The 22,627-nt window shown below is 35.6% G+C and overlaps 3 protein-coding genes across 9 annotated transcripts in view; 1 reads left to right on the top strand and 2 right to left on the bottom strand.

Moving 5' to 3' along the window:
• The window catches only part of LOC307163494 (formyl peptide receptor 2-like), a 322,109-nt gene that overhangs the window by 148,193 nt on the left and 151,289 nt on the right, over positions 1 to 22,627 (top strand). The window lies entirely within an intron of this gene.
• On the bottom strand, positions 1,359 to 13,127 carry u2af2b (U2 small nuclear RNA auxiliary factor 2b). 5 transcript variants are annotated; one of them, XM_079877976.1, is made up of 14 exons: positions 12,635 to 12,841; positions 10,990 to 11,010; positions 8,388 to 8,520; positions 7,966 to 8,001; positions 7,456 to 7,559; positions 6,434 to 6,585; positions 5,275 to 5,391; positions 5,049 to 5,187; positions 4,703 to 4,782; positions 4,354 to 4,374; positions 3,565 to 3,687; positions 3,382 to 3,468; positions 2,425 to 2,676; positions 1,359 to 2,255 (listed from the first exon to the last, which is right to left on the bottom strand). In XM_079877976.1, exons 1-14 carry the CDS (start codon positions 12,681 to 12,683, stop codon positions 2,121 to 2,123), a joined length of 1,449 nt encoding a protein of 482 aa, XP_079734102.1. In that variant the 5' UTR covers positions 12,684 to 12,841; the 3' UTR covers positions 1,359 to 2,120. The 5 variants fall into 5 exon arrangements, with proteins under 5 accessions (XP_079734102.1, XP_079734103.1, XP_079734104.1 ...); XM_079877977.1 differs by lacking the exon at positions 4,354 to 4,374; XM_079877978.1 differs by lacking the exons at positions 4,354 to 4,374; positions 10,990 to 11,010 and having other exon boundaries at positions 12,635 to 13,127.
• ccdc106b (coiled-coil domain containing 106b) lies at positions 13,350 to 17,843 on the bottom strand. 2 transcript variants are annotated; one of them, XM_079879642.1, is made up of 6 exons: positions 17,388 to 17,843; positions 16,391 to 16,489; positions 16,069 to 16,275; positions 15,832 to 15,984; positions 14,920 to 15,123; positions 13,350 to 14,837 (listed from the first exon to the last, which is right to left on the bottom strand). In XM_079879642.1, exons 1-6 carry the CDS (start codon positions 17,422 to 17,424, stop codon positions 14,521 to 14,523), a joined length of 1,017 nt encoding a protein of 338 aa, XP_079735768.1. In that variant the 5' UTR covers positions 17,425 to 17,843; the 3' UTR covers positions 13,350 to 14,520. The 2 variants fall into 2 exon arrangements, with proteins under 2 accessions (XP_079735768.1, XP_079735769.1); XM_079879643.1 differs by lacking the exon at positions 15,832 to 15,984 and having other exon boundaries at positions 13,358 to 14,837.

The raw sequence follows: 22,627 nt of genomic DNA, 5'->3' as shown, positions 1-22,627 counted from the left end.
TTAAATTGTATTTTATTTAACAAGGTCCCTTTGAGACAATATCTTTTCTACGAGGGAAATAAAAAATAAAGCTATATATAAATAAACTTTAATTTTAATTTAATATGGAAATTAAACAAATTAAAATAATGAAACCTGAAAATAGTATAAATTAAATCAAAATATTAATAAATACCATGTTAGTATATAAATAATAATAAAATAAACTCTTCAAGTTCTTGATAGAGTATTATTGAGGGATAAAATAAGACAAGCCAATAAAAAAACTTTTTAAGTGATATTTATATGGACAATCCAGTGCACTTTCATTTGCCAATGATTTATGCTCTGCTGTTATTTTTAAATCATTTGAAATCAACTTTCTCAAACAAGATGCTGTTTTTTTTTTTTTAAATGCATAAGAAAAGCATCTTTAAAAACCATTCCATTAAAAGACTGTTGATTGTTGTAAAAGCATTTTACTACTGTTTACATAAGAAAATCAAGACATTACCAAAGTATTCAATGGACAGAGAATGAGATGGAAACACATTATGAACAACTGACCGAGTCGACACGAAAACACACAACAGGCCTATTCGTTTTTCTATCAACCATGAGTCTTACAGTGTTTGTTACCACACATCTCGATGTTCAAACCACAATGAACATGATTAGACTAGATTTGAACTAGACAACAGCATAAAAACTGGTTTTAATCAGAACACACCAATAGAAAATAGTTTGCAGCGTGTTGCTGCACGGCAGTGATAAAGTCTTTAATTTGACAGAGAAAGAGGAGAAATAAGCGATTAACTTTGGTTCGTATTGACAAAAAGACCTCATAAAACCAGTTCAACACAACTATCAGTTCATCCACGGCATCGCAATACATCCCAGTTCAATCTGATCTTCTGTAACAGAAGCTAAAAGACTATAATGAAGAAATGACCTTCCCAAATTAACTTCACACTAAATAGTCCTTAAATGGGAAACATTCGGAAATCTGTCATTGATTCTAGACACTTGCGGCACATGAATGTTTAATTTTAAATCTACTGATTTCAGGTATTAGCGTTTGTAGCACTAAAGATGTTCCTAGCACTATTTGAATAAATCAGTAGATATACAAGCCTGATAGTTGTGCTGTAATATAAGAAGCAATAAGCAACAAAAATGTTCAAAATAAGTCATCTAGATGTGCAGAGGGAATAAAGATGTATATTCAGCCCTGAAGATAAAGAAAATACCAGTTTTGTTTAGAGACTAGCCATCTGATCAGCCACAAAGTACAAAAATGCTACATATTGCTTCTTAACAGAGAAGCATGCGGCGTCTTTCAAACCAATTGACAACCAGACGGACAGATTGACAACGGCTCATACTTCCAAGAGTTTTATTATCAAAAGTGGCCTATTATACTGAGAGGAAAAAAAAAAAGACATCACACGTACAGAAACAGAAAAGGTGCCACGTTGGACAAATGTCATCACCATCTAATCGTTTGGTGATATGTATGGAAGAGACCCAGTAAGTGTAAGAACAAAACAGACAAAAACAAGATCTAATACCTGGAGATATGAACTGCAAAAAGCTACAAAATGGGAGGGAGATGTGGTGAGCTGGCCAACAGAGAAGACAAATGACTTCTGAGAAGGGATACGATTCAAATGAGGAATAAAAAGAGATAAAAACAAGGTAAGGGACCGAAAGATGACGTCTTCATTTGAAACATCCAGCAATTATGAACAAATCTCCGCGTTTGGTTGGGTTCTTTCATCTTCTCTGATGGTCAACAATCACGATTTTACATCATTTGTTTCAGTGTACAATTAAAAAATAGTAACAATTTTATTAACAGAATAAGTATAATCAGTATAACAGAATATCTCCCGCTAATAATCTTAAAATACAAACAAAAGCAGAAACCCTCCCATAATTGCTCACAAATCATCTTTTAATTTAAGCCTCAAAAAAACAAAAAAAAAAACAAAAAAACACAACATTCACCTTTTGGCTTTTTTTAACCATAAACAAACTAAAAAAATGTTCCCCCTGTCATCTCTGCCTCAATTTCTCTCTTTTTATACGAGCTGTTATCGCAAAGCTGGACTCCATCACATTTTTCTCACTCTCTTCCTCTACCAGAAGTCTCGGCGGTGGTAGGCATCTGGATCGCAGTACTTGGTCACCACCACTCTGTTGGCGAACTTCCTTCCCGTTAAGCCCTGCATGGCTTTCTGGGAGTCGTAAACGGATGTGAACTCCACAAAGATCTGGAAAAATAAAACAGATTGTGGGATGGTTTGTGTAGCACTACCAGATGTTCATTGCTGGAGGGTTCAGAGTCAAAGTACTTTAATCAGCACCTACGTAAAAGGACTGAAAAACAGCCCAAACCCATGGTCCCCCATGCTTCACTTGAGCTGGTTTGGTAAGGCTTACCTTGCCGGTTCCAGGGATATCAAGGCCATCAACAGGCCGAGGAATCTCTATGCTCTTGACCTGGCCATATTTGGAGCACTCCTCCTTGACGTCCTCCACTATCTCCTCGTACTCCTCGTCGTCCAGGAGCTCCTCTGGAGCCACCATGTTCATCAGGCACAGGACCTCGGTAGGGATGCCGCCCATCTGCATCATGGAGTTTGCCATCATCCCCGGTACTTGCAACGTCACCGGAGTCTCATTTATACTCGTCTGCAGAGGGTTAGTGAAAGATAAATAAAAGAAAGACGGCTTGAGAATCAATTTATCCTATTTTAAATAAACTTATGCATCAGTGCTGCACACATTTTGAAATACACTTGTTTTGGGTTTTTTGGAACATGCACAGATGAGACCAAGAACATATGCACTACCATTCAAATGTTTGGGGTCAGTTATTTTTTGAAGAAAATTAATACTTAAGACATTTTTAATGTCACAAACAATTAAATGCTGTTCTTTTGAACTTTCTATTAATCAAAAAAGTAGAGTTTTCACAAAAATATTACACGGCACTTCGGTTTTCAACATTGACGATAAGAAATGTTTCTTGAGCAGCAAATCAGCTTATTAAAATTATATCTGAAGGATTATGTGAAATTATGAGTAATGAATATCACAGGAATAGATTACAATTTGAAATATATTAAAATAGAAAACAGGCCATTTAAAATTAGAATATAAAAAAATATATATTACTGTTTTTACAGTATTTTTGCTCAAATGTATGCATCTTTGGTGAGCATAAGAGACGTTCAAAATCATACAAATATTAACAATTTAACCAAACCCAAACTTTTGTACAGTAGTGTAATAAGAAAAAACATGTACAATGCTTTAACCACAAAAATGTCACGAGGTCTTATTTGTATAAAATGTCTTCAAATGAGTGAATTTCACGTTAAACTTGATTCTTACCATTGTGGCATTCTTGGCCCCTACACTTGCCCTCTGAACCAGCAGCTTCTTATCTGCTAACTGCATACCATTCAATCCTGCAATAGCCTGGAAGAAACATCAACAGATTGACTTCATCTTAGCATATGGGCTAAACATGTTCAAATCCATGGACACAGTGAAGCACTAACCATGCCAACTCACCTGATCATTGATGTTAACATCCACATATTCACAGAAAGCATAGCCCTTTGAGAGGCCGGTAGCGCTGTCCTTAACCAAATTGAAGGCTTTGAGAGGTCCAAAAGAGGTTAACAACTCTTTAACCTGAATACACGAAGAAAGAAATTCAGGATTTACATTGCATCTAACATAAGCAGGAAAAAGGTAAAACAAACAAACAAATAAAAGCATTACATTTAAACATTTAAAGTCCCCCTGTGGTAAAATTCAAGTTTTTAAATGTTGTTTATATGCCTATGTGGTGTTTTTAATATGCTTTAAGACAAATCATGTGCAAATTCATAAGTCAACACCATTGCTGAGTATTTTCTCTTTAAAACCGCAGTGAACCAAAGACGGTCTCAAACGCGGTATGAAATCACTGGTGTTTCTGACGTCACAAACTACCTTGTAACCAATCACGACAACGTGTGATCGTCAACGAGTGGATCTCTGAGCAGGTGTGAGTGAGTAAAGCCAGGGCTAATTTGCATTTTTAAAGAACTGCGTATACTAAATGAGGCAAGGGTGTAGAGTTACAATCAAGCTATTCTAAGGTTTTAAAAAAAAACTTTTAAATATGTAATTTTGGTGATCAAAAATGAGTTTTAAGGGATCAAATTATTGACTACAGGGGGACTTTAATTTCCCCCGAGATCCACTCATAATGTTATTAAAGTTTTTTGTGCCAAAAACATTTCAGCTATTCCCTGACCAATTTCCACCTTTTTTGCTGTGAGTTTGCTCGTGTGTCAAATATGCATATATTACCTGGTGTTCAAACAATCTGTCCTGAAATAGAAATAATCAAGGACTTTTTAAAAAAATCAACTTCAACTGCTCATTTCTCATGTTGGGAAGGATATGCAGAGAATGAAGAGCCACATGCAGCCAAGACAAGCACAAAGCTGGGCAAACCTTACAATACATTACTGTTAGCTTTTAGTGTTTATGAATAATACAATCTGTCCTACTAGCTCATTATTTCACTATGACTTTCTTGCAATAAATGTTGTTCTTTTTTGTTAGTTCCAGTAAAAGGGAGCAGTATGTTTTCATGGCACATGAGGCTCTTATATGAGTTATATAGACTTTCTACCAGAAACCAATTGTAACCAACCTGGTCGTCGTTGAGATAGTTGGGCAAACCTCCAATGAAAAGCTTGTGAATAGAGTCTGGTACAACAGTGGACACCACACCTGTGGAGCAGATGGAAAACATTCCTTAAACAGTCAATTGACTGGCAGAAGAAAAGGAAGAGAATAATAGACCGATAGACTACAATCATAAGGTTGTAACAGACTCATTTTCTTAGGTTTAAACAAAATACATTCACCTGAGAACTGAGAATGTAATACAAATGTATGCTGAAATCATCCATTTGTAATTAAAAGAACAAAAGGAACATGTCAAGTTTGTTGTAGTTTGAGATCTGAGCAAAGAGGGAACTGTAAAGTGGTCATACCCGGCACATATACGCTGGGGTTCTCGCTCATGCCAGGTAATGGCTGATAATCGTGTGGCCGGCGAATCTTTAAACTCTGCCCCTGGAAGATGATGCCATCAAACGCCATGGCCTGTGTGGTCTCATCCACTGATCGGAACTGAAGAATTAATAGGATGAAAATTGTAAAGAACCAAGCTTGTCAATTCATAGGCAATATAAGTCAGTGTGTACAGGTGTTACCCACCTCAAGGAAAGCAAAGTTCTTGTCCTGGTTAATCTGGACGGCAAGAACAGGGTTTCCTGGGGCCTGAGTCAGACCACCGAGTCTCATCTGGGCATTGAAGAAGTCCATCATGGATTCCTGAGGAAGAAGGGCGTTATATAATGCAAAGACATTCATGCGTTTAAAAAAAAAAAAGGATGCACAGATAATAAGATAGAGATCATTTTTAATGTTATGAACAATAACCTATAAAATGGCAGATATTTAAGTGTATACTTTTATGGTTTTTTTAGGCAGCACATTATGCACAGTATGAAATTGTTTTTGATTCATTTTACGATTTGCTAAAGATTGTATTTAACACTGTTAATTATTTATTAGTGTTTTTTTTTAAATGCAGTAAGTGATTTCTTAGAAACGCTGTTGAAAGTGAATCGGACCGAACACCACAACACACTGTCGTGTCCAAGAGTGAGATTTGAAGATAGACTGTAGAAAGAGAGATGGCTGAGAGACATTACAAAAGATAAAAGCACAGAGGACTATCACAGGAAAAAGAAGGGTTATGATAAGGCAAGAGCTTTAGGCACCGCGTTAATATTAGAAAAGCTTTCCAGCGCTGGAAAAAAACGAAGCGGGAAGGCCTGAAAACAGATGCAGAGGTTGCGTAGGTTCTGCTCCACATGTGAGTAACATGTTTCACAGATCAAAGATATGGTGTTGTTGCAATGTTACCTATAGTAACAGGACAGTGTTGAGTGTCATTGTTTGTCTGGAGCTGCTGTGCTGCTGGCGACAAACAACCAAATCTTGCTTGTTTATACTCTTTTTATTAATTTTTTTATTCTTTCTAGTCGTTTGTTCGTCATTTTCACCGGGTTTTTTTTCCGGGAAGCATTATTTTGTTTCTCTTCAGCTATGATAAACTATGATCCACTTTTGCATTGTGTGTTTGTGCATTTTGGCGGTGGAGCAATGAGGGGAGGGGTGAGTTTGTTTGGGTTGATTCAAATATCAACAGTGTTTCTCAGAAATGTGAAGATAGGGGAAACGAGCATGTACAATTAAATATTCAATATGCTTCTGCAGAATACATCTAATTGTGCCAGTGTTCTGTGTGGATTTGTTCTCTAAAACCCTGCAGAGTAATTCTAGTGTGTGAATAGTGTTCATTCAACACCTCTGTGATGCCAAATGGGATGTTGCCAACGTAAAGTCTGCGAGCCTGGCGAGTCATCTGACTGCCCACTACGGGCACCGGGGTCGGCGTTACTGCCAGGCCGTCTGGCGTCATGGTGGGCAGCAAAGCGGTGGCAGGGATCTGACCAGCAGCTGAGGAAGAGAAAGACAGAATAATTGCATCAACAACAGAATATGAATTATTAAATAACATTACATTGTTATTATCAGGAGATGTCTGTAAATGCCTGAACCAAAAAAATAAAAATAAATTAAAGCCAGACAAAGAAAGAGGAAGAGAATAAATAACAGTTGATTGCGGTGGGCGATATGAGCAAAAAACAAAACAAAATCATAAAAATATTTAGTTGATACTATACCAAAAGTATATAGTGGCCAAAAGTGATGTCCAGCCAAGGAAAAATTACATCTTCACCCTTTATTTATTAAAAATGTGTTAAAGATTTTGTAACCATATTATGTAGCTGGGCTTGGAGTCAAATTGTTTTATTTGTGATAACGCAATGAAACATAACAAATTGGCCAGGCTGTCAAAGATATTATGAACATGCAAAAACAAGAGAACCAACACTTTTTTTTTTTAATCAATATATGCTTTTTCCTGTGAGCTTTTTGATTTTCTATGCATAAAATAAAACCTGTAGTTTGCCTTTTCTGCCAAATCATTTTGTCAGATAAATACCTTAACCAAGTGTGTTTTCTTAGATTTAAAAAAAAATATATATTCCTCATATTTTAATCGTTTAAATCAAACTTGTATCTCCTCTGGACATCACTTTTGACCACTACTGTACAGCATGATATATTAATTTTATGGAAAAATATAAAAAAAACCCTACTGACAAATAATGAATTTAAGCATTTTTATTTGAAGAGTCATTGATTGGGCTATTAAAATTTCTACACATTTCTGTGCACCATTTCAACCGGTTTATCACCCACCCCTACTTAGTGAGTACAATGACTGGGACACAGGGTAGTCTTTTAAGCCATGTCGCTCACCTTGCATTGCCTTGTACTGCATGGGTGTAATATGCTCAAAGCCAGGAGGCGGTACATCCCAGTACTTCTTAATTTTCTTCTTTTTCTCCCGTGGAGGTGAACGGCTGATTTACAGAAAGGCAGAGAGAAAAAGAAAAGAACCGAAGTGAATTCATTTTTATCTAACTGGTATATCACATATTCAACAATGATTACTTTTCTTTTTTTTTTTTTTATCTAAAAGAGCCAAGTCATTTAGTTAAATTATTCCTTTAAATCCAAAAGAATAGTACAATTAAAATTGCAATAAAGAAATTGCGAAATAAGAATAATAATCTGTGACTGTTACAGTTGGCACCAATTAAAAATATTTTACCTAGCGTAACAACTCCACACATAAAGACAAGGATTATAACGCAGAAATAAGTATTAATTCATCTCACAAACTCCTTCAATGTCAAAACACTAGTCAGATGGATTTGTAAGATGTAAACAAATGGAAAAACTGGGCCAGCCAATCTGCAGTATTACCTGACGTTTTCTTGGGGATGGTTCTGAATTTGATCACTGAAATGACATTTAAGAACAGGGTTTGACATGTAGCTACTTTACAGTAGCTTAAACCACAGTACATAAACTGAATGAGGTTTAAGAGCAAGACTAATGATTTTACCGTGCATCCTGCCTTATTCTTGATTACAGTGCACTTAAAACGGACTAAATTCAGCTTAAACTGCGTAAATCAACAAGCATAATTAAAAGGGCATGAATTGACTCGTATTGTAATAGCAACATCTATTTCAACAGGGCTCAACAATAAGAATAGCTTGCAGAAAAATCAGATATTTAAATATGCATGTACATCAACTGGCCCAAAGCTCTCACTCTGCACCCTCTTTATTGTTGAGCCTTGAACAATGATGACAATAACGTCACAACATTCCCTCTCGCACCTGCGTCTATGGCGGCGGTCCTTGCTGTCGCTGCGGCGTTCCCGGCTTCTTCTCTCTCTGCTCCTCCTCTTCCTCTCTCGACTGCGGCTGCGTGAGGGGCTGCGGCGCCGGTGCCGGTTCTCTTTGTCCCGCTCTGAGACAGAAGAAAGAAATGAAAAATATGAGCATCCCAAAAAATGAGACAAAGCCACAGGCTCCTGAAGCAAACCAGTAGGGATGCTCCTAACAGGATTTTTGCAGCTGATACCGACAACCCATTTCTTGTCATCATGATCGGCCGATACCGATCATTCAAGCTTTATATAAGTGATATGTACGCTCTCTATTGACTCTCTAAAACTTTTTTTTTTTCCAGCTAAAAGTAATGCCACAGATGTTGCCTTGGTTATACTGTTTACAGTGATGTTGTATATTGTTTTAATTGAGAATCAAATATATAACCACAACAAATATTATTTTTACAATAAACATTGAATAGGTCTTTAAAAACAGGGCTTACACAAACCAATAACCATATAAAATAGTTTGGGCTTTTCACAATCCTGTCAACTACATCTGGGCCAAATTGTGTTGATATCTCAAAGCAATCGAAAGTTTTGGCATTTGGAACCATGGTAGGCTTTTTTTTTATCAAAATCCAAAAACCTCTCCAAACAAGTGATCTGAGTGTTTTACTGAACATAAGAACTACTTACTAGGGCTGTCAAATAAAAATTCGAATTTTGAATATTCTTAGAATGAAAAAAGAAGAAAAAGAAATGCACATTCGAATGCAAAAACCGTGCATAAAAGTTTTTGGTGTGTCAAAAGGGTGAGCAAGACATGATGACGTAACTGACGTGGTTTATTTTCGTTAGCTTATCTAGTACAGCGCGATGCGGCTGCGTTGTTAATTTTGAAAAATGGCAGAAAAAGAGAATGAGGACTCGTGAGTCTCAGAGCATTTCATTTCAATAAAAGATGGAATGCTTGATTTGCTTATCGCTTAAAGGGATAGTTCACCCAAAAATTAAAATTAGCTCATGATTTACTCACCCTCAAGCTCTCCTAGGTGTATATGACATTCTTCTTTCAGACGAATACAATCAGAGTTATATTAAAAAAGTATCCTGGCTCTTCCAAGCTTTATAATGGCAGTGAATGACCTTGAAGTTTTGAAGTCCATCAAAGTGCATCCATCCATGATAAAGGTGCTCCACACTGCTCTGGGGGGTTAATAAAGGCCTTCTGAAGCGAAGCGATGCGTTCGTGTAAGAAAAATATCCATATTTAAAACGTTATCGATTAAAATAACTAGCTTCCGGCAGACGGCCTACACAAGTCTGACTTGCGCCAAAAGAGTAACACTTGACGATGTAGGATGTAGGAGTAGCGTAAGCTTTGACGCCTCTCGCGGTTAAAAAAAAACAGGGCTGGACAACAAACTCAAGCTCCTCCGACATTTCTCTTTAAAAAAATTCGTTTTAGACTTCTAATAACCCCCCGGAGCTGTGTGGAGCACCTTTATCATAGATGGATGCACTATGATGGACTTCAAAACAGAAACGGCCATTCACTGCCATTATAAAGCTTGGAAGAGCCTGGACATTTTTTAATATAACTCCGATTATATTCGTTTGAAAGAAGAATATCATATACACCTAGGATGGCTTGAGGGTGAGTAAATCATGGGGTAATTTTCATTTTTGGGTGAACTATCCCTTTAAGACAATACAGTAATTTTTTCATCTAACATTAAATTTTGCCTTTAGAATTCGAATTTTGCTATTATTTAAGAAATTCGAATTTAGCTTTTCAGCCATTTTGACAGCCCTACTACTTACATTTGTAAATGCCGCAATAAAGCATGAAAATATTTGTAATTACATAGATTAAGTAACAAATAATGAGATCCTGGTGGATAAGTGATGATCTTCCAGTGCTGTTTTAGCTGTGCGCTCCTATTCTATGGCGCATGGTAAATCAAGGCCTGTTAATTAAACCAATCCAAGTGCGCTCCAGCTGTAAACCAGTGTCCGATTGGTCTCTACACATCGTCCCCACCCACTATACCCACCCACCATGCCCGAGATCAAGCTTCCATGTGAATGGATCACGGAAGTCCTATAGCTTTAGCCGAGCAGCACGTCAAGTCACTCAGTGAGGATTTTCTCAAGAATGACACATCATGTTATGCATTTAAATAAAGATGTGCAATTTACTATTTTTTTACTACTGTTTCACGAATTTACAAAGCAAAAAAAAAGCCTAATCTGTATAGTGTTCACATGTGCATCGGCGGCGACTTTCATATGAATACTTGTTGTTTGGTCGCATATTGATTACTAGTTTGATTACTGATTGGTCGCTAGTTGAGACATTTTTTCCTCAAATTTTGATCGGTTTGTAAGATCGGCCAAATTTTGTGACTCCTGATCGAGTCATAGAGTAAGGAAAGAGGAAGGAACAAGAAGAGAAAGCCCATTCCAGCTGCAGAATGAAAGATTTGGCACACTATTATGTAGAGTTTCACAGTGAGTATCTAGGGGAAAAAGGAAGATTAGAGGTAAAGGAAAGAGACAGGTTGTGTGTGCTTTTCTGCACCTCATTATTGGATACCCACCATGACCGTTTAGACTGTCACCTGTGCGGAAGAAACGAGAGGGGTTAAAAAAGGGAAAACAAAAGTTATTGCAACTCATTTTTTATTTACAAACAGAATACAGAATGTAGGGCTGTAAAATCGATTAATCGCGATCAATCGCATCTAACATAAAAGTCAGTGTTTACAATATATGTGTGTGTGTATATATATTATTTTATTAATATATATAACCATGGGTAAACTTGGGTTATTAAAGCCTGTTAATAATTGACAATAAGTTTAATCCATGAGCATTTTAATTGTAGACATTCAAGGTTGAGTTTGTTACTGTGTTTATTTTTAAGAGCATCAACCTGTATTTAGAATTTCTGTATGCAAATATGGTTAAGCAGAGTCATTCTCCCAGATTGGCTTGAGAGAGTTGTTGTCCTGCTTAACCATATTTGCATACAGAGATTCTAAATACAGGTTAACGCTCTTAAAAATAAACACAGTAACAAACTCAACCTTGAATGTCTACAATTAAAATGCTCATGGATTAAACTTATTGTCAATAATTAACAGGCTTTAATAACCCAAGTTTACCCAGGGTTACACACACATATATATATATATATATATATATATATATATATATATATATATATATATATATATATATATATATATATATATATATATATATATATATATATATATATATATATAAAATACACATATATTATGTAAACATACTCTTATGTTAAATGTGATTAATCGCAATTAATCGATTTTACAGCCCTAACAGAATGTGTGACTTGTGGCAGGTGATCTGACAACAATGTAGACTAGACATACAAAAACTTAAATTACAAGATGATCATAAGTTATATATAAAACAAATTCAAAGCTTATAATGGCATATCAATTCTGGGACAATCACCACCACAAAAAATTCAAGTAAGCTTTGAGCTGTTGGTTTCAAATATAAAACTTTCCCAGCAGTTATTGTAGAGGTGTGTGGTTTTTTTTATTATTATTATTATTTTAAAATTCATGTACTACATTATTAAGACTTAAAATCTGGATGAAATGGAACTTGCAAGTGTATTTTCTTCACTATTGTTGTGACACATCTGAAATGGCTTCTTAAACAAGAAAAAAATTTAGGTCCGGACTCATGTGACATGTTGTCCCGCCCTCGCGCCAGTAAGCACGTCATCAGAAAAGCGATGTCGTTGCAAGTGGGAGGGGGATGTTAAGTTAATTTGATTGGGAACATGGGAACACGAATTTAAAAAAAAAAAAAAAAAAGTAATGGTGTGCACGGATAAATCATTTATAACACTGCAATATTCCATAATTTTAATTTCATGTTTACTTTAAGTACATTGAACTTTTCTTGACACATTTTTATCCAAACAAAGGGAGTTGTTTCACCAAATACAGAATAAATTAAATAACACGTATCCTGTCAGTAAATATAAACAATTACCAATTATCAAATATTTATGCATATTTACAGCTTTCTAGATTTATTTTCCTCTATAAAGCATAAAAAAATGTTTCAAGTGCTGAATGCGTTAAATTACCGTAAGCATCAATATGTTTAGTTATTAAGATAATATGATGCTACGCAAGTGATTACCGTTCAAGACAGGCAGTGGTGCACATTTATACTCACCTTGTTTGTTTTCAGATAGCTGTCTCTCGAATTCATCAAAATCAGACATCCTGGTGTTTTGATCTAACCCAGACTCTGAAACTTCAGTTAACACGCTCTTTCGCTTTTAAATAGCGCTCTCTTTGTCACACGCAATTTCAAGGGACGGACTATAAAAATGCAGATGTTTTAAAATGTTACACCAGCATATATAGTTTCAAAAAATGCACTTAAATTCGTGGAGAGAGAAATACACGCTTTGCTTTAGAGGGTTGTTAGCTGCTAATGCTAACTCTAACCACCGCAGGGTGAAAATGAAAGGCTCGCGTCGGCAATGCAGATGATTAAACCCCTTAGCTAGTAATATTTGCTCTTTTAGATAGTCTCTTTGATAGTCAAATGCTGTAAGTTGTCATTATTAACTGTGTTGAAGTCTAACCCGTCTCGGCTGAGGAAGCTAACCGCTCATTCCGCGTTGGCGGATGCTGATCGTTTCTTCACAGCCCCAAAAGTCACTCCGAATAAGGGAAATGAAGCTGTGCGCCCCTACTGACCGGGGGGAACAGTTTTTTTTTTTTTTTTTTTTTTTTTCATTTTCATCCACTGTTTATTCCTCCATCAATCTTCCACTTTGCAGTTTAGCTCTAATTATCTGAGATTAGACGAGCAATTTCCTCTTTAAAAAGAGTTAAAAAGAGCCATTTCTCGCTGTAAATGACTGAAAGATGCGCTCTTTCATACAATATTGGAAATGTTTAATAACAGCAGGGTACAGTTTTGAAAGTCATAATACAAAAGTCTCAAAATACAAAAAAATAATAGATAATCACAACAACAAAACGCCATTTAAGCCATTAAACGGATGTTGCAAAGTATAAACACTGTTTTAGCATTTGCTTTAATATTATACAGGCACAAGAACAAACAAGGAGGGTTATGAACTAGTTAGCACACACCAAGGGTAATGAACAAGCCCTTTTCTCATAAATTATATTTTAAATCACTAAACAATCTTTGACATTTATGGTTTGCTTTATAATCTCCTGAGTCGCATTGGTACCCAAAAGTGTACAAAATTGCACAAATGTAAACAATGTCTCTGATATTAAATACCTTGTTTATATACATAATTATCTTTCAAATATTGTCAATTACAAAAATAATTTGTGCTTATTTTATTAAGGCACCAATACACTTCTACCCAAGTGATGTCAATGATTAACAGATGTTGAACACAACATAGCTACTATTCTGTTTTTCTCTTCACTAGACTATGTATGGAAATGAACGCACCCATATTAAAGAATAATGTGTTCCTTTATCATTTGATACCTAAATATATTAGTTAGGAAAAGTTTAGAAAGACTGAAGATGATTTAGGAACACAATTTGTTTATTGTTCTTTTTTAGATGGTTGCAAGCTGAGAACTTTATTTGTATTCAATAATCTTTAGCCTGACTCATATTGTCCAAATGTGATCACAAGGGTCAGGATATTAAAGAGAAGAGGTACCACATGTAATCCCCAACTTATTAACTCAAACAAGACAAGTCCTTTACATTTAAGGGGTGAGATTTCCAAACATTACAATGAGAAAATTAAGCATAAAAACAAAATAAACACAGACAACCTTTTAACTACAGGGGCTGACTATTTACCTCACAAATGTTCTTCTCCCTTTTTCTATTTTTTTTTTTTTTTTTTTACCAAAAACTCTTAAACATTCAAAACTGTACATTTTTGGTCCAAATGCTTACTCAACATGCAATTACCAACATTAACTGGGACAGAGTTGGGTTTTTCGCTCCAAATGTGTAGATGGTATGGAAGAAAAAAGAGAGAGAGAGACAGAGAGAAAGAGACAGAGAGAGTACCCCCCCCCCCTCCTTTACTTTTTGTAGGATATTCAGTGCCTGAACCTGTATGAAATGGGCAGCAAGAGGTTGTTCTTCTTCAAGGCCAGCACCTTAGCGTGAGCGTCCTCATCAAGAGCTTTATAGCAGCGCCTCGCATAATCCAGAAGCTTCTCTTTGGACGAATCAAACTCCCCAACCTCAGATACCTTCTCAGGAGCGACCAAAAGCATTTCAGCTATAGGAGTGGTGGAGGCCACGGTGTTTCGGTCAACCCCATGGACCTGGAATGCTCTAGACATGCTCTTCAACTTCTGATAAGTCACAAGGATCTTATTGTAGCGAAGCAGAACACCTGCAGGGTCTTTGACTGCAAACAAACTTGCCATAATTATCAAACTTCCATTTGGAAATATAGAGAGTTGCTTCGAAGAATATAGAGACTTTCTTACCTCTTTGTCTTTCCATGCTTCGCGCAATGCGGAAAACGCGTCGTCTTTTCACTCTCGTCTGGCCATTCAGCCTGCCTGAACGGTTCTTTTGGAAGCTTTTACTATCTGAATCGTCACCATCATCATCTGTAACAACCTGCTCTTCCACATAATCTTCCTCCGCTATATACTCTTCCTCCTCAATCACTTCCTCTGCTTCTTGATCTGAGGTGAACAACAAAAAGTTAATATATACACACACAATTTTCTAATTTATTTAAATTCAAATGTATCATTACAGATCAGGGCTATTATCTTTAAAACTAAAACCATTAAAAAAAAAAAATTCATTACTTGAACCTTAAACTTATTTAATTTCTACCAAGAAAATGGTGACATGGGGCATGGTGATGGGAAAAATATGAGATGGGAAAAATTCGATGCTTTTGCATTCCCTCACAAAACTTTTCCGTTCTCGAAACTCTCGAAAAACTTTTGTGTTGTTTGTGGTCAAACGCAAAGTTTCTCAAGGTAACGTAACAATTTTGCAAGCGAAAGCAAATTTTCTTGGGGGAACGCACAACATTTGCGAGAGAAATCCCATTTCCTCTCGTTTCATATTCTTTCCCTTCACCATGTCCCTTTAGGGGCTCCATAGATTCCAGCTAGTTGCCAAAGCAACATTTCTCATTTAGTTTCAGTTGAACTACTAAAATAACTAAAAACCAAATAAACAGAAAAAAAAAAAAAAAATTTTATTAAAAAATACAAAACTACTAAAACTTTAAAATTAAATTGAAAACAGAAAATATACAAAATAAAATCTAATTCAAAATATGAAAAAACTATAATAATAGTATATAAATGATGCTAAAATAACACTGTTACAGAATTGAGGGGGGGGGGGGGAAGTAGTAGTAAAAGCTAATTAGCTGTGTTTTCTGCTGCGCTTTTGGTTGCGTGCAGGGATTTTTCCAGAGCGCGTCATCATGGGGGATGAAGGAGTGGGCGTTTTCCGGCTGGAGAGCTTCAGATTGGTGGGCTGCTTATGACTGGTGTGTTGCTGCAGGGCCTCTGCTTCAGTTTCTTACATAAAAGATTAGAATAAAGAACACTAAATCATAAAATAGGATTATTACACTACTTTGCACAAGTACAATTTAAAACTACCTTTCCCCATTGAGCCATTGCTCTCCTGACTCTTGGTGTTGAAAATGAATCTGTCAAGCTGGCAGCGCAGGAAGTCCCTCTCCTCCTCCAGATCTTCGATGCGTTTTTGGAGCCAGGTGTTCTTTTCCAGAGAAATCTGCAGTTGTGCTCTGAGGCTGGTAATCAGAAGGTACGGACTGCAAGGAGGAACCTGACCTGAGGCCGACTCTACGGAAGCATTGATTTGTAGAACATAATAAAGTGTAGAGCTCAATTGTGATAATCAAACATGTTACTCTGTCACAACACAGCAGATTAAGTAAAGTAAGAGCAGAGTAAATACCATCGAAGGTGTGGTCACTTTGATTATAGAAACCAGACTCGTCCAGGGTGTTGTCCTCACAGGGGATGGAGATTTCATACCCATCTTCGTTCTTCAAACCTTTACACAGGATCAAGACAAATAGGACCTTATTAATCAAATGGATAGTAGCTGGTCCAAACTGGCTATTTGCTGCTCCAATCTTAACCCTATAAATCCTACAGTATCATTTTATTTTTACACAATCTACTACATGCCTTCTGCCCTCTGATTGATAATTCATACTTTTAGCAAGTAAAAGGCCTTTTAGTATAATTCTAAAAATGTCCACCTTTCAGATTGTGGTACACAATCACTTTTTGCTGTGAAATATTAACTGATTAAACAGAGGAATAACTTTGATATTGTTAGTAAGTTAGATGAACATTTACTGGACTGAAGTAACTTAGTTTTCCTTGATTATCCATGAATAATTTGAGGAAAAATCATGTTAAAATTTAACAATGAAATATGATTTTGAGGAATATTTATTTTACGTACATGTACCGTCTGCTAAACTGTTATAAATACCTTATTGACTTACATTACAAGTCAACATAATTTCATCTTACTTTTTGATTATATAAATAAAAGAAACTAGACATTTTTTGCCCAGTTTGGGTCTTTGAATAAAATGTGGGTGTTTTTCAGCTCCATATTACACTATGTGAATCATAAAAGCCTGATATCAAGTATAATTCAAAACATAACACATATGCAAACTTTTTTATAGTTGTCTGTCTATTATTTTAATAAGTCAGGCTTTAGATGGTTAAAATAGGGGTAAATCACCGGCTTATTAGTTTGTCAAACAGGTGTGTGAAACATGGTGGCAAGTCAACCAGCTAATAGACTAACGTTAGCTAGAATAAACCAGCTCCGCGTCCCAAAATCGTCTTAAACCACCTCAAACTGGATTTACCAAAAGGAATAGGATTTTATCCAGTTTAAAAGCTTTTTAAAACTAATAAAGTCTGACCTCTGCAGCTCTCCGTGCTTCTCTGTGTCTCAGTCATGATTCAGGTGACAAGGATTGGATGATTCATTCGCAAAACTACAACCAAACATAAACTCTCTCTCAAAAACCGATACTAAACTTTTCAAAAGAGCAGAAATACACGACACAGCACAGGGCGTGCTGCAATTAATAACAACCAAGGACGAGTAAGTAGTTAATTAGGCATTACCATTAAAAAGTAGTTAATTAAACAGTAGTTAATTTGCTTGTGTCTCTCTCGTCCTGTCAAACAGGGCAACGGATGACCGTTTCATACATTACATGTTTCTGCTAATAAATGGCGTGCACGTATATTTAAATTAGCTTTGGATATATTAATTCGCATAATTAGTTCCACTAAATTGCACGATACACTTAGCGCATGTGAGGGTTAATAAACTTGTGAATTTACAAATATGCAACTTCAAGGACCTCGTTTGTTAAGACGAAGACGGGATTGAAGCGTCCGCCTGTTGATTGGCTCTTGTTTGTTGTCGTGCGTCTGTGTTGATCGCTGCATCATAAGGATTGACTGACTGAACCATTAGTCTGTGGAGCGAGATTATCCGGAACACTTAAAAATCATATGTACGGCGCGCTGAAAGTCTACACGCACACGGCAGATCCGACTTTTTTATTTTTATTTTTAATAGCGTATGCACATGACATATAGCACGTTAACTTAATTATGCCCCCTATAATTTAAACTAACAGTGTAGCATTTTAATTAATGTAGCGAATTATGGGATTCAAACAGCCCTTTTAATGCAAAAAATAAAGAGTTTTGTTTTTTTACTTTGATTCCGGTAATCTTGCGAATATGATAAATTTGTGCGTTCAAATCATGTCGAAAAGATCGTAATTTTACGAGTTTAACGCACATGAACGCCTCAACAAAATTGAGTGGGAAGCTCGGGATTTTAATTAAACCCCGATCTTTACGAGTATGGGCGTGTCGGCGAGAAACCTGGCGAAATACCATAATATGTATAGGTATTAGCAGTCACATTGTCATACTTTTTTATTTACACAATACATGATACAACAACATGTAATGATAACGTTGGCTAGGTACACCGTCATCTTGCTCCAACTAATGACTTGAACGCACCTGACGTCGTAAACACGACTTCCCAACTCGTAAATACGAACTTCCCAGGAGGACTTGAACGCACCAAATGTACAAGAGATAGCTGTACTTATAGGCTAGTTGCATTTTTCAATATAGTGCGGCCAGAGCGCCTATTACCATGTTAACATTCCCCCAATTATTGTTATTTACTATAAATCCATAATACATAAAAAGGGGATCTCAATCAAACAGTGTAAGATGTGATCATAGCGTAATAACTGTTTAACTAGTTTGAAATGGCCGATTCCTGTGGTGTCAAATATCAACATGCCTGGCTGGGAGGGTCCGGAAGCAGTTTCACACAGGTAGCCTACTCCATACCTGACTCATATACACCTGAAAAGAGATGAAATATTTCGTATTCGTGAAGTGAAGATACCGAGAATTAAGGTCAGTTTATTGAATAATGATCGATGCACGTCTTCTGTGTTTGTGAACAGTTTGTGAGTGTCTATTGTTAATGAGTTTTGATCGCACATGGTCTTGAACATAAAAAAAAAATATGGACGAAAGTTGTTGCAGGTAGCCTATGTTATGTTGGTCGCTTTAAAGTTAATAGTTTAGACTTGTGGGATCTATTTTTTACACGACTGGACATCAAGTGGACCAAAAGTTGAACAAAATAGTTTTAATAATAAAAGGATGACACACTAAGCAAAATGAAGCCAGATACACAAGCTGTGTATCTGACTTCATTTAGCTTAGTGTGTCATCCTTTTATTATTTGCAGTGTGCAGTTTTACAAATTATTTATTATATAAAATTATTTATTATATAAAATTATTTATTATATGAAATTATATATTACTACATTTTGTTTATAAATGCATTAATTTATATGTTACAACAATTTATATTTTTGTATATTTGTCTCCAACAGTTCCCATGGCATGTGTGGGTCTCAAACACTGCAAAGTGGCCCTGGGCTTTGCTGTTATTTTCGACATTTTTGGCTTTACGGCCCTGTTTATAGGGCTGTTTGTGCCACTGAAAATGAAGGGGAGAGATTTCGGGGACCTTCTCGTCTACACTGGGGCTGTCTTGGTACTGATGTCACTTGGTGGTTGGGTCATGTGGTATAGCGGCAACATTGAGGGTATGCCAAAACAAAAGGATCTGAGCGGATTTGGCAATGCCGTGGATCGCTTGGCCCGCAACATCAGCAGGAAAATATATAGGCCTACACTTCGTGTTCACAGAGAGCCCTGACTTTTTTCACAGTGATGCTGCTGACGTTTTATTTCTAATTTATAGACAACATTTTTTGTGCCTTACAGATTTGGACATGGAAATTCAAAGTAAAAAAAAAACTATTTGTCAAACTGAATATGCTGACCTTACACCCTGCTTATGTAAATAGCAGTTATAGATAATTATGAATAACATTTTGCCTCTATTGTACTTTTTTATATAAAGATGATTTAATATAATACAAAATTATAGTTTATTCAGTAACTGTACAACAAAGGTCAGAAAGAATGTTACTACACAAATTGTTACAAGAAATTCAACTTTATCCCAGTGTTAACATGTATGCAACGTATTTTAACATGTGTTATCTGTTGTTTTAGCAATTCATGGCTAAGAGCTGTGTTTATTCTCTGTAAAGTGTGTTTTAGTTATTTTTTTTAGTTATGAAAAGATGTTAATTGAACATTTACACAAAATGTATCTTGATTGATATTTGGGCAAATTGTCAGTATTGTTTGTACACTGTAAAAAATTACATGATCAATAAGTTATGACAAAATAATATGTTTTTACATTGCTTTAACGTAACAAAATAAGTTAAGCAATTTTCAACTTTTTTATGTCAGTTTAATGTAATTTAAGGTTGTAACTTTTTTTTTAAAGTGTAAATGAACATGTTCAAGTGGCCTATTTAGACAGCAAATCGTGATCAGTGCACAATCATTTGCAGTACATCATATGATCTCTAGGTGGAGACAAACATGAACATTTCATGATATGGCAAAAGTACATGGCTTTGCAAAGTTTTGACTAAAAGCCGTTTTTAATAAATGTTTTGAATTTATTTCCCTTTATATTGATATTTGCTATGGTATGACAGACAAAATGAATTTACAAATAAGCAAATTACAAAATAAATATAAAAAATATCAAACAAAACCAATTTACCTTAAGCAAATTGATGAATGTAAGACTGCATTATTTTTTAATGGAATGTCAAGTAGATGAACTTTCTTCTCTGCCTCTTAAGTGTCTCCAGTAAACAAAACAAAAAAGAAGCTTACGGTTAGTCTAAGACAAAAAACACTGGGCTTTATTTAGCTATAAGGTATTTTCCTGTTTTACACTTGATCTCTGAGGGCTTTTCTTGTTTTAAGCCTTCTAAATGGGATTGGGACTTATTAGCACATGTGGTCTTAACGTGGCATATTCTGTGTGCTACAGACTGGAGTGATAAGGAAGATTTGCTCTTGATGTGAGAAAAGTAAGCCTACTCTTTGGGAAAAGAGATACAAATACAAATCAATGATAGTTATGCAAAATTTCATAGTGCTAAATTAGTACATTAGTGTAATGTAAGAGCAAACAAGTTGTGAAAAAACAACTGTCTTGGATAAGCTGGAAATCGTTGTTTGTAGATACAGTAGACCCCAAAGTTCAAAGAACCACCTCCTTTCAAAACGATTTGAATCTGTGAGATTAAACATCTTCAAAAATCTTCATTTTTTAGGCAAACACCCTAGTAAGAAGAGAACCTGACTGCATGCTGTACCACTTTGGAAGGAAATCATGCTTGCTATTCTTGGATCTAAACTTTGAAAAATAGTCATATCAGCTCAAGAAAATGACATGCACAATAGTTATAATTTAAAAAGTATAGTTTTAAACTGACTAGTATTTCACAACGCAGGACATTTCATAGAGATTTTGCTATTTTGACAGTTTCCATTAATTTGATTTTACACAAAAAAAAATATTTTTACATTGTAAAAAAAATTATATGATTCATAAATTATGACAACATATGTTTTTACATTGCTCAACTCTCAACTTTATTTTTTTCAAGTTATACAAGATTCAATTCGTTTAAAGTCAGTTTAATATAATTTAAGTTGAAATGACTTAAACATCCACGATAATTGTACTTAAACATTTAAACAATTTTTTTCCGCCACTAGGGGTCGCTGCCTCTTACAATAACAAAGGCGTAGATTGATGACGCAGTGATAAGCGGAAATCATGGAACTTACATTTCATTCTACCGAACTACCCGCAAGCGCTGAATTGCTATTACTGAATTACTACTACTATTATTTGACGAATTAAACTTGTGAGGTACACTATCATAACAAAACAGCATTTGAGTGTGTTGAAAGTTAGAATGTAATTCTATGTGTTAGTTTGTTGGTTATATGAGACTAGCAGTAAGCTAGATCAGCATTAGAATAACATACTGATCATATTCTAACATTTCATCATGTTGAGCTATATAACGTTGATTTGTTTTATGTACATTTGCTCACCTGTCTAATAAAGTACATGCGAGAGCTTCGCTGTCAAGTCGAAGTTTGCCACGAAGCTCTCGGCAATCTCGAAAACGCCACGCTGATATTGATCCTCGTTTTAGTTCTCCTTTTGTCCCAAAGTCTGCTTGCCATGATCCATAATATTTGAACGAAACAACAACAGTGTGCCGCTAAACATAACGCAGTTGTCAACATCTGTCGCCATGGTTACTATTGCAGTACAAACGGAAACCAGGGATAACGCGGATATTACGTCATTGACAGGCGACAAGTGACAAGGGACGGGCACTATTTAAAATTGTGAATTTCGCTGAATTTACAAATCCTTGGAAACATTTAGGATAATGTAAGTACATCATTTAAAGAAATATATATAACACTGTGCAAGTGGTTTTTGGATATTTTGATACCAAATTATTACATATTATACCTTTAAGGCAGCAACTTTTTTAGAGTGTATTAATGCCTATAATTTAAAACTATTAGAACGTGTTTGTCCATTTAGCACTTTTACTGAAGTTATTGGGTAACACTTTACAGTAAGGTTCCATTAATTAACATGATTTAACAAGAGGTAACATTGAAAAATACTT

This window comes from Squalius cephalus (assembly GCF_949319135.1).
Source record: "Squalius cephalus genome assembly, chromosome: 8".
NCBI lineage: Eukaryota > Metazoa > Chordata > Actinopteri > Cypriniformes > Leuciscidae > Squalius > Squalius cephalus.
The sequence above is the reverse complement of the archived record's forward strand: the minus strand, read 5'-3'. Positions and strand labels throughout refer to the sequence as shown.